The sequence below is a fragment of the Heliconius melpomene genome, unplaced genomic scaffold (assembly GCF_056956725.1).
Source record: "Heliconius melpomene rosina isolate 202511_hmr_F unplaced genomic scaffold, ASM5695672v1 ptg000023l, whole genome shotgun sequence".
Classification (NCBI taxonomy): Eukaryota; Metazoa; Arthropoda; class Insecta; order Lepidoptera; family Nymphalidae; genus Heliconius; species Heliconius melpomene.
The window spans coordinates 218,151-235,237 of record NW_028181861.1 but is presented as its reverse complement, the minus strand read 5'-3'; the positions used below and the strand labels follow the sequence as shown (position 1 = coordinate 235,237).

Below are 17,087 nucleotides of genomic sequence, written 5' to 3'. Positions count from 1 at the left end.
CGCTTCCCAGAGTTCGTCGGGGCGCACCTGGAGTCGACGCTGGGTGTCTCAGTATACGGGCCGTCGGCGATGAGGAGCTGAGCAGGCGGGCCCTCATCGGGCTAGATCCCGAAAATAATACAGCCGAACAATCACCATCATTGTCACCGATTTCATCTCTTCATCCTTTTTCATCGCCTTCTTCATCAAATTATTCATACGCATCTTCACCTACATCTTCATCTTCTCATTCAGGACGTAATATGATTTTGGAGGATGTTGTACAGGAGGCTAATGCCAATGTATCTGTACCCACCTTCATGACCCCTAAAGTACGCAATAAATGGAGTAGAGAAATGAACGAATTTATCCTGCGTACATATTTACATCTTACATTACTAGAAACTCATACTAACACCTACCTTCTACCGTTATATACCAAATTCATAGAAAAATATCCTCATATGAAAGTAACTCGTCAACGTGTTGGAGATCAAAGAAGGGCTATAGTACGTAATAAATTATTGCCACAAAATATAATAGACAAAATTTATCAAGAAGTAAAAAAAGAACTAGAAAATATAATTAGTACAGACCAACAGCTTCCAACAAATAATAACATGTTAAATTCACAAGATGGGCAAAGAATGAAATGGAATGAACAATACAACGAAGCTATACTCACAGCATACTTTAAAATAACACGTTTAGAAACGAATAAGACCGCCTACAGAAAATACCTTCACCAAGACTTCATTACCAGATTTCCGCATTTATCTCACATTTCAGAGCAAAGAATAGCTGACCAGAGGAGATCTATTGTCAAAAATAAACTTTTATCCACCGAAAAAATAGAAGATATTAGAATTCAAATAGCTGAAGAATTACAAATAGAGATTCAAAATTATCAATCAGAGATTAATGTTGCTAATACAAATAATACTAATAATGAGGAATTAGATTACTTTGATAACTACACTGATGAATTACTAAACGTTGCCGATATATCGCGTAAGATCTACGCCTCTTTGCACTCAATGATGCGCCTAAAGAATTTTTTACCTGTGCAAACGAAAATACAGTTGGTCAATACCTTGCTGCTTCCTATTATTGATTACGGTGATGCTTGCTGTTTGGATATGAATAAAGATCTCTTAAACAAGCTCGAACGGATACTGAACACCTGCATACGCTTCATTTATAACCTGCGCAAGTATGACCGTGTATCATCTTGTAGGAGGCAGCTTGGCTGGCTTTCGATAGCCGATCGCAGAAAATGTAGGGTCCTTTCTATAATTTATTCCATCCTTTCTGATCCCAATTTCCCCACCTATCTGTCTTCCGACTTTTCCTACCTTTCCTCTTTGCATGATAAATCCTTACGTTCCCAATCAAACCTTTTACTGTCAACACCTCATCATTCTTCTGGGTACATGTCTAACTCTTTTGCAGTCGCAGGAGTTCGACTCTGGAATGAATTGCCCGAGCCTATTCGGAGAGCTCCCTCTCGTAAAATATTCAAACGCCGGGTAAAAGAATCCTTTTTTAATAAACATGTAATTATATAATTTTTTATTTATTTATAAATTACTATTATTCATTTAAATGTATATAATGGTTTGTTGTATATATGTAGCAATTTTTTTTTATATAGTGTATATTATATATATATATTTATGTTTGTGTATATATATATATATATAATATTTTATTAGTTTGTATATATTATATTGTATTTATTATATATATCTGTATGTATTTTCAAAATTGATATTTTATTTTTTTTATTTTTTTTTTTTGCACGCCTACACTTTTTGTTCTCCCACATGACAGGTTGGCTGGTAGAAAATGCTTGTTAGCGTTAAGCCCGCCTATTGTACATTTTTTTTTATCTTTTTTGTGCAATAAAGAATATAAATAAAAATAAATAAATAATACAAATAACTGCAATCCAGATCAACAAACAAATTTAGAAAGAAATATAGAAATAGACAACACATTTAATGAATGTTTGGCGTACTTCACGAATACTGAACCCACTAAAAGAAACCATATACCTAGGCAGAGATCATCCAAAAAATTGGCGCGAATAATAGAATATATAAACACAATATTGTTACCGGAATATATTAATAAAGATACAACTTTTCAATCATTTCAAACCGTGATATATTGTGCTGCGTGGACAGCAGCAAAAATGAATGGTGCAAAACTAAGAACTGCACCAAATGTTATTGTTACAAAATCTAAAGTAAAGAAACCAAAATGGCAGACCCGACTCGAGAAAAAAGTAAAAGATTTGAGAACTAAAATAGCTCGATTAACACAATTCATAAAAGGTAATAGAAGTAAGAAATTAATTCATCATGTAAATTTAATAAAAAGTAATTACAAAATCCATTCTACGCACGAAGAACCAAATACAGAACTGTTACATTTTCTCGACACCCTTAAACAAAAACTTACATTAACAAACAGTAGATTACAAAGATACAAAATATGTACATTGCGTAAAACTCAAAATAATTTATTTTTATCTAATGAGAAACAGTTTTATAGAAATCTAAAAAATTCAACGAAAAATGATATTGAAAATTCAGTACAAACTACACCGACAGCAGATGATTTTCATAAGTATTGGACCTCAATCTGGGAAAATCCGGTTGAGCATAATTTCAGTGCAGATTGGATTAATTATGAACAAATGCAAAATCAGATTAAAACAGATATGAAATTTGATGAAATAACTCTTGGCATGTTGCAATTAACAATAGAAAAATTAAGTAATTGGAAGGCACCTGGATCCGACTTTATCCACAATTTTTGGTACAAGAAATTTACATATATACATAAACATCTTCTTAAGCACATTAATCACTTCATTCAAAATCCACATGATATGCCTGAATATATTACAGTTGGAATCACATATATGATCCCGAAAGATTCAAATAGTCTTAATGATCCCTCAAAGTATAGACCCATCACTTGTTTGCAATCAATATACAAAATAATTACATCTTGCCTTGCAAAAATTATTTATAATTATTTAGAAGATAACAAGATCCTTGCAGAAGAACAAAAAGGTTGTAAAAAGTTTAGCCAGGGTTGTAAAGAGCAATTAATAGTAGATTCTGTAATATTAAAACAAGCCCATCAAAAGAAAAAAGACATTTTTACTATGTATATTGATTACAGAAAAGCTTATGATTCAATTCCACATTCTTGGTTATTACAAGTGTTAGATATATATAAAATACACCCAACTATACAACAGTTTTTAAAAAATACTATAAGCCAATGGACAACAAAATTAAAATTAACAAATTTAGATAACACGATAGATACTGTTCCAATTAAAATCACACGCGGTATATTTCAAGGCGACGCATTGAGTCCTTTGTGGTTCTGCCTTGCTTTGAATCCTTTGTCCAATATTTTAAATTCGGTGCAAGCTGGATATAAACTAAAATTCAATAATGATTCGGTAAACAAAACTAAATATAAGATAATAAATCACTTACTATACATGGACGATATTAAGTTATACGCTGAAACGAAAGAAGACCTAAATAAACTAGTAAATTTAACGGAAACATTTTCTCAAGATATTTGTATGGAATTTGGAATAGACAAATGTAAAATTAATTCAAGTAAAGCAGGACAAAATTATATGCACGACTATTTAATGAGGAATGGGGAACGTATAGAATCATTAATGGAAAATGAAACATACAAATATCTGGGGTATATTCAGTCAAAATTAACACATCATAAAGAAGTCAAAGCAAATTTAACTAAACAGTTCAAACATAGACTTAATTCTATACTTAAATCGAAACTTAACTCAAAAAATACTATAAAAGCGATTAATAGTTATACAATCCCCATTCTTACGTATTCATTTGGAATCATATCTTGGAACAAGACCGAATTAAAAAATCTGCAACGCATTATTAATACAACTTTAACTAAAAATCGTAAACATCACCCTAGGTCGTGTGTGCAGAGAATGACATTACAGCGGATTGATGGCGGCAGAGGGCTAATAGATATAGTAAACTTACACAACAAGCAGATAACAAACCTAAGAAAATATTTCCATTTTAAAAGTAACACATCCACATTTCATGAATCTATAGTAGAAAATGATTTAAAGCTCAGGATCTTAAGGATAAAAATTTACTAGAAAATGATCCACATACAGAAAGACGCACTAAAATTCAAGAATGGGCCCGGAAATCTCTTCATGGAAGACATCTGAGCGAACTAAGTCAGAATTACGTCGACAAAACAGCGTCGAACGAATGGCTTAGACGCGGTGAGCTCTTCCCTGAGACCGAAGGGTTCATATTGGCGATCCAAGATCAGGTGATAGAGACAAAAAATTACCAAAAATATATTATAAAAAAGTCCAATTTAAATACCGATATATGTAGACGATGCAATAGGGCTTCTGAAACGATACAACATATAACCGGTGCTTGTATGTCAATCGCTCAGACTGATTACAAACACCGGCACGATCAGGTTGCACATATAATCCATCAGAAATTAGCAATAAAATATAAACTGAGTTCCGCATTACCAGTGCCATATTACAAATATACCCCAGAGTGTATATTGGAAAACGAATTTTATCGGTTATATTTTGATAGAGCTATATTGACTGATAAAACTGTACCATACAATAGACCGGACATCACATTCATAGATAAAATTAGTAAAACTGCACAAATTATAGACATTGCAATACCGAATTCTCATAATTTACAAACCACTTTTTCAGAAAAACTTACAAAATATGAAAAAAAATATAAAAGACGAAATCATTAGAATGTGGAAATTGAAAAAAGTAACAATAGTACCAGTAGTTATCTCTAGCACAGGTGTCATTCCCAAAAATCTTCACCAGTCCATTAAAACGTTAGATTTGCCCCCATATACTTATGCCCTTCTACAAAAAGCAGCGATTTTAAACACGTGCAGGATTGTTAGGAAATTTTTAAGCATCACAAATTGTTAATTTCATTATTCATATGTATATATATATTTATTTATATATTTGGCTTTCACTTGACTTAGGTCCGTGACTGTCAATATGCCGGTATTAACTTACCGAGACTACGAAGTAGAATAAAAAATATAATAATAATATAATAATAAATAAAATTTATTTCTCATCACATCACATTGTATACAAACAGAAAGATAAGGAGGCAATCATATGAGACTGACGCTTGTACTAAGCTCTGGGCTTGTGTTACGAGTCGCCAGGTTCCCACTCGCGGAAAGTCCAGAATATTATTAACATGATTGAGAAAACAAATAACAGTACAATAAATATTACATTAAAAGTTGATTGCGCGTGAGTGTGTGTGTGTGTGTGTGTATGTGTGTGTGTGTATGTGTGTGTGTGCGTGTGGCTATGCGTGTGTGTGTGTGGGTATGTGTGTGTGTGGGTGTGTGTGTGCGTGGGTGTGTGTGTGGGTGTGCGTGTGTAAAGCTATTTTTATAGTATTGATTAATTTTATAGGAAAAATGGTTGGGAGTATACGAATGTATAAGCGATTTTAGGGATGTATAAGGGATTTCAAAACGACCTATTATATTTTTAATACATTATGCAATTATACATATTAGTTAATTAATATTTTTTCAGTAGAATCGTACGTCATGTCTAGGAGCCAGTTGGTAAGAGCTTTCTTAGTTTTCAATTTAGTCATGCCGTAAAATAGTAATTTTGTATTTAACTTATTATATAGAAAGTTACCAAGAAAAACATAAAACTTACGAGAGAAATTGGTTCTATGGGTGGATGTAGGACATACAGTACCTTTTCTACGTTTACTGATAATTAATTTTGGGTTATAAACTAATTCTGTATGTTTTTTAAGAATCGTTTGTAGTACAAAGATTTGCCTAACAGTAAGTACATTCCATTGTTTATAAAGTTCACTTGTTGAATATAATATTGGAAGAAATGCACTTACTTTTAGGATAGCTCTTTGGGCTCTTTCCAGTTTTAGCATTTGGGACTTATAGCATCCTCCCCAAGACGTGATGCAATAGCCAATAACGGATTGGCAGATCGCAAAATACACTGTTTTAATAATATCACGGTCAGCAATGTGGCGTAGATTTTTGAATATGTAAATTAATTTGCGTAATCTTATTGTTAAGTTATTAATATGAGTTTCAAAGCTTAAGTGATGATCAATATCCACACCTAAATATTTAACTACGTTAGCACGCTGAAGCGGCTTACAGGAACAGCGAGACTGAAGAGATAAGTTGCAAGAGTGAGCGGTTAACTGAAGGTTAGACGAGATCGACACCTTGTGAATGGAGAAGGTTAAATATTTTGTTTTCTCAACATTCAATGTAAGAAGATGATTATTTAGTTACTTCTTGACTATGTTGATACCCTCCTGAGCTTACGTCGGTCCAAGAGCCAGCTTTGAAGACTAGGACTGTATCATCAGCAAACGTTATGATTTTACCATTAGACAGAGAAAGTTGGCATAAATCATTTAAATAGGTTATGAAGAGCGTAGGGCCGAGCACACTACCTTGAGGAATTCCATATATTACTGGTAGGGATTGACTAGTATAATCACCAATTTTAACTATCTGGGAGCGACCATTTAAATATGATTTAAAGAGCTCTAGCGGTAGACCCCTAATTCCTAAGCATTCTAATTTAGTTATCAAGGTTGGAATCGAAACAGTGTCGAATGCTTTAGCTAAATCTAAAAAAACTGCAATACACTTCTCTTTATTATCTAAGCCTGTTACTATATGGTCTGTAAGAGAGTGCACCGCATCTGATGTTGATCTTTTGATACGAAATCCAAATTGATTTGTTGACAAGAGATTAAATCTTTCTAAGTAATGGACTAATCTATTATTTATTAGTTTTTCGAGACACTTAGATAGTGACGGTAAAATCGAAATTGGCCTGTAATTATCAACACGGTTCTTATCTTCTTAGTCTATAGTCTTAAATGATGCAGGAAAGATAAAGTAAAAGCAAGGTTGCATATATATACCAAAGGAGGGATAAGTATATGTTTATACCTTTTTATAATTTTATTGGGTATTTTATCAATACCCATGGCACAGTCGGCTTTTAAACTATCTATAATTTTATTCAGTTCAATCTCGTCAGTAGGAAGTAACATAAAAGAACTCGACAATATTTTGGAGGAAGAGGAGTGCAGACATGAATTAGGCAAGAGTTTTTCTGCTAAATTTTTTCCAACGTTAGTAAAGTAGGAATTTACTTTATCAACGCTTTTTTGGGGTTCTAAAGCGGAGAGGAGGTTTGTGGCTGGTACTTGTTCCTTAGTTCGAAAGGTGGTCTTTTTCAATGTTTCCCAAAGTTTTTTCTTGTCAGAGCTTGCCTTTTTAATATCCTGACTCTCAAAATCTCTTTTAAGTTTCTTCAATAAGGTATTACAAAAATTTCTATATCTTTTATACGTTTTTATCAAAATTTCATCGTTTGGTTTTTGTTTTAATTTTTGATGCATTTTGTCCCTATTGCGCATACACCTAAGTATCCCTGGAGTAATCCACGGCTTAGTCCTTATTTTTCTATTAGGTATATTTTTAAAGGTAGTGTTACTTAGTATTATATTACTTAGCAATGAAATCAAGTGTTTAGTAGCTCTGTTCACGTCATTATATGTGTAAATTTCAGAAAAGTCAATAGTTTTTATACATGAATCCAATTTTTCAAAGTTAATACGTTGACAAGTGTGTTTTTTAAAAGCATGTGTAACACATGAATCTAGGGTTAAAAAGAAAAAAACGGTCTCGTGATCAGTTATTGACGTTTAGGCGACATAACAATATACATTTAGTTTAGTTTTTATCATAACATGGTCTAAACAAGTGCGCCCGTGCGTGGGAAGGGTATGCCCTGCTAATAATCTTTGTTCAGCTAATATATTTAAGTAGTAGTTGCTTCTAGTATCAGGTGAGTGTTCCACAATGTCAATATTAATGTCACCCGTAATTATTATATTTTTATATTTAGAATAACTCTTAAGAAGTTTTTCTAGTGTTTCTATAAAACCAGTGGTATCCCTATGTCCCGGTGGTCGATAAATAGACATAACTATAATATCATTATTAATATTTAGTACTAAACAATTTGCATTACTTAGGTTAGCCTCTTCAATGTTAATGTTGATACTTTCGAGATAATAAACAATAACCCCTTCGTTTTGGGTAAAATTACGAGTGGTAGAAGTACTACTATAACCCTCTATAAGCGGAACATGGGATACAGATGGTAGCCAACATTCTGTTAATATAATAATATCCCATTTCACTTGGCTTCTATTTATTAGTGTCAGGAAGCTAGGAATGTTACGATTTAAACTACGTATGTTCTGTGTTATGACTTTGAGACATTTATTAGAAATAGGGACTAGTGTCGAGCAATTTTCAATATCACACGGGGAAGAGTGTGATATTGAGAATTCATCGAGGTTATTGTTGATTACTTCCATGTCTTCTTTATAATTATCGAATTTTATTTATAAATAGGGGGAGACAAATAAAGGAGCTTACGTGTACAGAACAAGTAATCAACAATACTAGATATATTAGTCGGTCAAAGTAGGTTATCATAGCATTTAGACAAATTACTACAAAATATAAATAAAAATATAAATAAAAATAAACAAATGTGAAAAACCTTATAGGAATGTATATATAAATAGCTGATGTATAAGTGTAAATAGTTTTTAGTTGAGTTTTGTATATGTATTGTATATTATTGTACTTAATTAGACTAAAATTTAACATAATTTTATATGCAATATACAGGTTATAAAGTAAAAAATAAAGGCTAAATAATAAAATAAACACACAAGAGGTCGCACATTTATCGAGAATAAATAGTAAATTCACACTAATTTTCTGAGATCTACTTGTTCCTCGATACGAGTAATAGGAGAAGCTTCTTGTTTTTGGATGAAAACTCTGCCGAAAGAGGTCCAGCATCTGTAGTAGTTCTGCTCTGGTGCCTGCTGCCTGGCTAAAAAATATAGCCGACGGGCTTTTGTAGTTAAGAAGTCTGATATAAATATAGTTTTAGGTGGGCCTTGAATATTAAGGTTCGAGGTATTAAGTGTTGGTTGGTGTAGAAGTTTTTGTGACTTATTGTAGGCAATAACACATTTTATGAACATTGATTTCCTTGTAGTCGTTGTGAAGTCCACTATAACAGTTTCATTTTTTGATTTTGGTCGATAAATTTCTCTTATTTCGAGATTTTCGTGGAATGGGGGTTACTTCACTATGGCACCCACTTTGTTTATAATATCTATTAAGTGATCTTTGTTTTCTTTTTCTACTTTGGGAACATTTCTAATCTCAACCGTAGTAGACCGGGAGTTACGTTCTTGAGTTTCCAATTTTTCCTCTAGTTCTTGTATTCGACATTTAGAGGTTTTGTTTTCTGATTCCAATATAGCCACTTGATTTATTAGCTCGTCATACTTTTCCGACATAAAGTCAACCGATTTTTGAATTTCAAAGTTTTGTTCTTTAATGGAATTCAATGTTTGAGTGATATTTTCAAATTTTTTATCTTGTTGGGTTATAAAATCAGCTATCATCGATTTTATTTCTGAAGTAAACGAATTCGTGTTATCCGTTATTTCTTCAAACGACCGTTTAAATCTCTTTTTAATGCTTACATTAGTTTCGAGTGTGTCCAAATCACCAAATGTTGATTCATGGAGCTGGGGAGTGCTTTTCGATATGTTTGTGTTTGGCGGAGTGCGTTGTAAAGCCATTTTAAAATATAATAATTTATAGTGTAGGCCTATTTGTAACTGTAGCCGACGGCATGCAAAGCAATGCAATCCAACTGTTAGATGTGGCAGAGTGAGACAGATGCGTCGACGCAATTGATAGCTCGTCAACGGCGTTGCAGCTGGTGATTGGTTTAAACAGCGCAGTTGCAATAAAGCGGCAATTAGTGCACTATATTTGTGGCTTAAGGTGTGTGTACTACTCACAGGTTGTAGAATTATGATACAACAGAAAACACGTCCGAACTCCGTGGATGCCCGCGAGCGAGAGGGCAGGCCAGGCCTTGAGGAAGACCTTCCAGACTTGTCTGGAAAGGTCTTCCTCAAGGTTCAGCTCTAGTCCGCTGTTGTATAACATATACAAACATGACCTTGAATTATCTGCTAATAATTTCTGTAACATCCTTCAGTATGCTGATGACATCGTCCTCTATTACAGCTCAAATTCTGTAGAGGACATAACTTTTCGTTTAAATACTGCCTTGCACTATCTTAACCAGTGGCTCTCTGAGCATGGCCTGGCATTGTCGGTAGCTAAATGTCAAGCGGTCGTGTTTACAAAAAAGAGAGTAATTCCAAATTTTAAAATTGAGTGTGATAATATTCCCATTCATCTAACAGAAAACGTCAAATTTTTAGGCATAATACTTGATAAACGATTGAACGGAGTTGCTCATGCTGAATATCTCAGCAGGAATTGTGAAAAAGGCATTAATGCTTTGAAAGCTGTGTCTGGTGTGTGGTGGGGCGCACACCCTTATACTCAAAAACTGCTGTACAATGCTATAATTCGCAGTCATATTGACTATGGATTATTTGTGTTAGACCCCGTTAATAAATTACCTACTGAAAAATTAAACCGAATACAATATAAATGTCTTCGGATTATCCTAGGTGCGATGAAGTCTACTCCTACCAATGCATTGCAGGTGGAGTGTGTAGATCCTCCACTTCCTATCCGCCGACAATTCCTTTCTGACCGATTTGTGAGTAAAATGTTGCAGCTGTCTTCCCATCCTTTACGGTCTAAGCTATCTAAGCTAGCTGATCTCATACCTCAAGGCAAACCTTTACCATACCTGCTTGATAGCTTCCTTAGACTTACCTCTCTCCCTAATCCTTTGACTTGTTTTCCTTCTAATCCACTATTCCTTACACCGTACAACGCCCTAGTTCATTCTCCTTGTATTGTCACAAATCTTGGCCTAACCAAGGGAGATCCTGGCACCAACATAAAATTAAAAGAAATAGTTCAATTCAATTGGTCGAATCACCTCCTCATCTTCACTGATGCATCGAAGCTCTCGAAGGAGAGCTGTGTTGGTGCAGCCTGTTGGATACCAAAATTCAAAATTCTTCTACAATTTAAATGCCCTCCCGAATCATCTGTGTTCACAGGCGAGGCTGTTGCTTTGTTAGAAGCAGTCCTGTTTACACATTCCCACAATTTTAAACAGACGGTTATTTTTACTGACTCACTAAGTTGCTTAATGGCCTTAAAGGGAAGCCCATTTTACAGTAGATTGAGATCTTCAATTGTTTTAAGGATTCGTAAAGAATTGTACTCTTGTCATCTAAAGGGTTTGGATGTTACTTTGGTGTGGATTCCAGGACATTCTGGAATCAGTGGGAATGAATCTGCAGACTCCTGCGCTAAATCAGCTATTCAGTGTGGCACATTAGACCATTTCTCCAATTCAGCCCAAGATTTGATGTCCCTTGCGGATATTCATCTGCATAAGTCCTGGAATAATTTCTGGAGTGAGTCAAAATCCCATAAAGGTAAGTATTACGCCTTTATCCAACCTGATATTCCTAGGCGACCTTGGTTTTATTCTCAAAGGTTTATTGAACGGAGGATTATTACAACAATCTGTCGCTTACGTCTTGGGCATGCTTCTACTCCTGTACATCTAGCTAAGATCAGGGTCAGGGGCCACTCTCTGTGTGAATGTGGCCTGGACGACGGCTCCCCTTCCCACATCCTTTTTTCTTGTCCTAAGTTAACTCGTCCTTTATATGATGTCCTTCCTCATAAAGTCCCTCGTCCTTTAAATGTTCAGTGTTTGTTAATGTTTGTGTTTAGTCCTTTATGTAAATTTTTATGTAAATATATTAAACTTAACAAAATAAAACTTTAATTAACACCCATGTAAAATATTATTTATTACTAATCTAATGTGTTGTGTGTATATTGTAAATTTGTGTTTGTTTTGTTTTAGGTGAAGGCTGTACTTACACAGGATCTCTTTTTTTTACATGTATTCTATAATTGTGTATATTTATCTTTTTTATTACCGGTCAATTTCCTTCGTGTGTTTTCCATACAACGTGACATTGGCGAAATGAATTGTGCTCAACTGGCACGCTCGAAACGCCATATACCGAGAAATCAATCAATCTATTATCAGTTTGCTTTTTCGCTGACGTTTGTTTTGGTTGACACACGTGTTAGTGAAAATATCTCTTTTTAGTGGTCCTTATTTACTTAGTGGAAACATTATATAATAATGTAAATAGATCCATAGTAATAAGGTGATTGGTAATAGTAAGTAGTTGTGCTGTTTTATAGTTTAGATTAGTTTTAGTTTATAGTTAGGTTATTTTATTTTAAGATGGATCCTGATCCTCCACCTGACCCCCCTGATCCTGGGGGGGGTTATGTAAATTCCACAGTTCAAGCTGTGAATAGAAAAAGGCAAGGTGAGGAAACATCCTCAAACCAGGATATAGTTAAAAAAACTATAATAGACCCATCCACCGCTACTCGTTCCATCCAAAATGTATGGACCCACCCTGCCATGTCCGAAGCCCCAAAATCCTATATTAGTACGAATAAAGGTCCCTTTATTGTGTATGTGTCAAGGGAATCTCCTGACCCATCTGCAGGGACCTCTATAAGAGCCATTAAATTTGGTCAATTTCTCCATACTAATAAAATTTGTGATATAGTTAATGATGGAGTTAAAAATGTTGGTCGCAATAAAATCAGTGTCCAATTTACATCTGCTGATGCAGCAAATAGATTTTTGGCTAATCCTGTTCTTAGTCTATGTAAATATGTTTGTGTAATCCCGACATTTAATATTACAAGGAGGGGAATTGTAAAAGGAATTCCCGTTGAATGGTCTTTGGAAGAGTTTGTTGGCTCACTGATATTCCCTACTGCATGCGGAGAAGTTATAAAAGCAAGACGAATGAACCGGAAGAATGTAAGTGAGGGTGTAGTTACATGGGTCCCAACTCAAACTGTTGTAATTACTATACGTGGTCAACAATTGCCTGAAAGATTATTCTCCTATAAATCTGTCCTTAATATTGAACTGTATAAATATCCTACAATCCAGTGCCTTAATTGCTGTCGTTTTGGTCATGTTAAGTCACAGTGTAGGTCAAAGCCAAGGTGTTATAGGTGTTCCCAGTCTCATACTGGTGACGCATGTGACATCCGGCAGGAAAATTCAACCTGCATCCATTGCAGAGCGAAACATTTTGCAACTGAAAAAGGGTGCCCTGAGTATGTAAGACAACAGAACATTAAGTCGGTTATGTCGCAAGAGTGTATTTCCTATATGGAAGCATCCTCTCGGTTTCCATCTGTCCAACGTTCCTATGCTGATGTTGCTAAGGAAATGTTTTCACCTCCTGTTTTCACAAACTCCCAATCCCAACAAAGCAGACCTGCTGCTTCTTCCTCTAAATCTTATTCTAAAACAGTTTTCCAAGCTCCCCGTCCCCACGCTCCTATGGCAAAGGGATACAATAGACAAGCTTACCAGTCCATTAATAGCAATTGTTCCTCATCCCTTTCTAATGGTTGTGCACTTAGTCAAGGTTCTGACAGTTCAGCAGAATCTACAAAGGATCTGTTAATTGCTTTGACTGACACTCTTGTGAGCATAATCTCAACTGCTGATGAACTTCCTTTACCGTCCTACGTTGCCCAAAACCTACTCAAAATCTTTAAAATCCTCCACAATGGCTCCACTATCCTTCCTACAGTGGAATAGTAAAAGTATTCGTGCTAAAAAGCATGAATTACTTTATATTATTTCTCTGCATAATCCTGTCATTATTGCCCTCTCAGAAACGTGGCTGGTGCCTGACTCCCGATTCAGGGTGCCAGGTTTCGCCTGTTTAAGGGAGGACAGAAATGACGGGTATGGAGGTAGTGCTATCCTCATCCAGCACTCTTCTCCATATTCCCGTATTCCTTTCCCTTCTCATAGTCAACAGTTGAATGCTGTGGCTGTGAGGGTCCTTGGTATTTCCTTCCTTTCTGTTTACATCCCCCATCCTTCCCCTTCCATCTTTTTACAGCTTAAGTCTATTATCTCTTCGCTTCCTAGCCCTGTGGTGATCCTGGGTGATTTTAACACCCATCACACTTTGTGGGGGTGTTACTACTGTGATGGATTTTCGCCTTCGTTGGTGACATGATTGGTGATGTGGATTTCTGCATTCTCAATGATGGATCACCGACTCGTAGGGTTAATCCAAATCAGAACCCTAGGTGTAGACCTAGGGTTCTGATTTGGATTTATTGATCTTTCCTTATCTTCTCCTTCTCTTGCTTCCCAACTATCATGGTCTGTACTTCCATCTACCCATGGTAGTCATCATTTCCCGATTTTGCTGTCCTTAAATAATAGACTTCCTTACACTCTTAGTCCTTCCCTTCCCCATAGATTTAATTTAAAAAAGGCCAACTGGAACGAGTACGCCGACTCTGTGGATTGCATGTTGTGCAATCTTTCTGAGTCTGGTAATTATGAGAGTATCTTTGTTTACTATGAAGGGTTTGTCTCTGCTATTATGTCTGCTGCTGACCTACATATCCCCAAATACCGCTCCATTCAGAATTGGATGCATTTCAATCCCTGGTGGGATCAGGAATGCTCTGATTCTGTCCTTCGGCGAACATCTGCCGAGGAGTCATACGCAGCCTGTATGACTATGGAAAATTTTATCGACTACAGACGCAAGGATGCGAAGTGTAGAAATTGCATTTGGAAAAAGTAAAAACGTGGTTGGATAAGTGTTTGTGAATCCCTTAGTCCTCGTTCCTCTTCTTCCCTTGTTTGGACAAATGTTAAGAGATTTCGCCGATCTCTTAACAATGTCAGCAGTCCCAATTCCAATAATCCTTCTGTTTGGCTCAACGATTTTGCAAACAAATTGGCTCCTCCTTTTGTCCCATCCCAAGATTTATTTATATCCACGCCGGTTGAATCTTCGGAGGAAATGGATCTTCCTTTTTCCTTTGAAGAACTTAAAAACGTCTTAACGGATTTAAAGGATACCAGTCCAGGTGAGGATGGTATTCCTTACTCCTTTATTACAAGATTAAATGATAAATCTAAACACCATTTTCTAAACATGTGTGGGCTACTCCCACTAATTCTAATTTATTTATTTAATATTTAATTATATATTTACATGTCCCATATTTATTTATTAATTTAAAATCACTTTATTATATTAATATTAATTATTTCTAAAACAAAATTATTTATTTATTTCCTATACAAAACACACAACTCTCATATTATTTAAAAACTTAATTTACTATAATGTAATTGCTATATGAGGCGAGCGGCGTCATTTTAGTCAACAGGTGATCGTTAGCGTTAGTTCGTCGCTAGACGCAAATCACCAGCCAGTGAGTCGCAAACGTCCAACTAACGCGGATCCCTTGTCGCTCGCTATTTTATCGGCCATTTAATTAATTACGTCACTATTGTCAACGTTCTCATATTTTAGCTATTCACTCTTACTCCTTCTCTATTCTTTATATGTGTGGACTATTGTTGTAAATGCAATAAATATTTTGTGTAGTAAAAGACTATTTATTTTTACTAATCACCGCACCAACCACTAAACTGGTGACCCCGAACAGTGCACATAATGAGTGATAGCAGTGAATCCGTTAAAACCGCCGGTTCAGGTAACGACGACCGCGCGGACCACGTCACCGTCCGTCGCACGCGTAAGGTGCGTGTGCCAAGTGAACGACACGATTCTGCGGACGATCCTGAGATATGGTTTGCGTTATTAGAAGGACAATTCAATAATTATAATATTACCAACGACCATGCTAAGTACACTCATGTCATAACTAACCTGGACATGACGAATGCGAAAGCGGTAAAAGATATCGTCATTAACCCTCCAACGGAAAATAAATATAAGAAAATTAAAATGGAATTAATTCGGCGACTTACTGCTTCTCAAGAAAAGAAGGTTAAACAATTACTCACACATGAGGACCTTGGGGACAGGAAGCCCTCGCAATTTTTGCGACACCTTCAAGACCTAGCAGGACCTTCGGTGCCGGAAGATTTTATTAAGACGATTTGGTGTAACCGTTTACCGAAAAATATTCAAACCGTCCTTGCGTCTCAAACTACCCACACCCTAGAACAATTATCGGATTTGACAGATTACAGGAAATTACTTCACCTTACAATGTTGCATCAACATCGACTACTGCGCCAGTACATCCGCCCAGTGAGATTGCTGAGCTTAAAAATATGGTGGAAAAGTTAGCACTGAAATTGGAAGAACACACTCGGGCTGCGTATCGTCTGAAGGCTCGCGGTTCATCACCTCATCATCGTTCCACTTCGCAGCAAAGGATAAGGTCGCAATCTAGTCACCGAAAGTACCCCATTTGCTGGTACCATGCAAAATTTGGGTCTAATGCAACAAAGTGTGTAAAACCATGCGAATTTGGCAAAGCGGGAAACTCCAGGGGCAGTCGCTGATGGCGACTGACGATTGCCCCTCCTCTGCGAGTCGCCTCTTCGTGAAGGACCACTCTACAAAGATGGATTTCCTGGTGGACACCGGGAGTGACCTATGCGTCTATCCCCACTCCGCGCTTAGGGAACGACGTGCCAAGACGGACTACCACCTCATCGCTGCCAATGGAAGTGTAATAGATACATACGGGTATATCGAGCTTAGCTTGAACTTTGGCCTTAGGCGTAATTTTTCGTGGCGCTTTATTGTAGCTAACGTTATTAAACCAATCATAGGCGTTGATTTTCTTAGCTTTTATAATTTAGTTGTAGATTGCCGCAATCAACGGCTTATCGACAATGCTACCACGCTTTCAGCCAGTGCTTCTTATGCTAACCATAATATTAATTCTGTTAAAATAATTAAAGGCGACACTAAATTTCATAAAATTTTAGATATGTATCCTGAAATTACTCGCCCTTCTGGCATAATAGGTACACCAAAGCACAACACAATGCATTTTATACGCAC

General features: G+C 35.9%; 2 protein-coding genes across 2 annotated transcripts; both read left to right on the top strand.

The window, feature by feature from the left end:
• The first annotated feature begins 10,066 nt into the window (after positions 1–10,066).
• On the top strand, positions 10,067–11,729 carry LOC146526583 (uncharacterized). Its single transcript, XM_085206977.1, has 2 exons — positions 10,067–11,573; positions 11,632–11,729. The coding sequence occupies exons 1-2, from the start codon at positions 10,067–10,069 to the stop codon at positions 11,727–11,729; spliced, it is 1,605 nt and encodes a 534-aa protein (XP_085063103.1).
• A 3,990-nt stretch (positions 11,730–15,719) lies between these two features.
• Positions 15,720–16,361, top strand: LOC146526582 (uncharacterized). Its single transcript, XM_085206976.1, has one exon. It carries the CDS (start codon positions 15,720–15,722, stop codon positions 16,359–16,361), a length of 642 nt encoding a protein of 213 aa, XP_085063102.1.
• Positions 16,362–17,087: the final 726 nt, after the last annotated feature.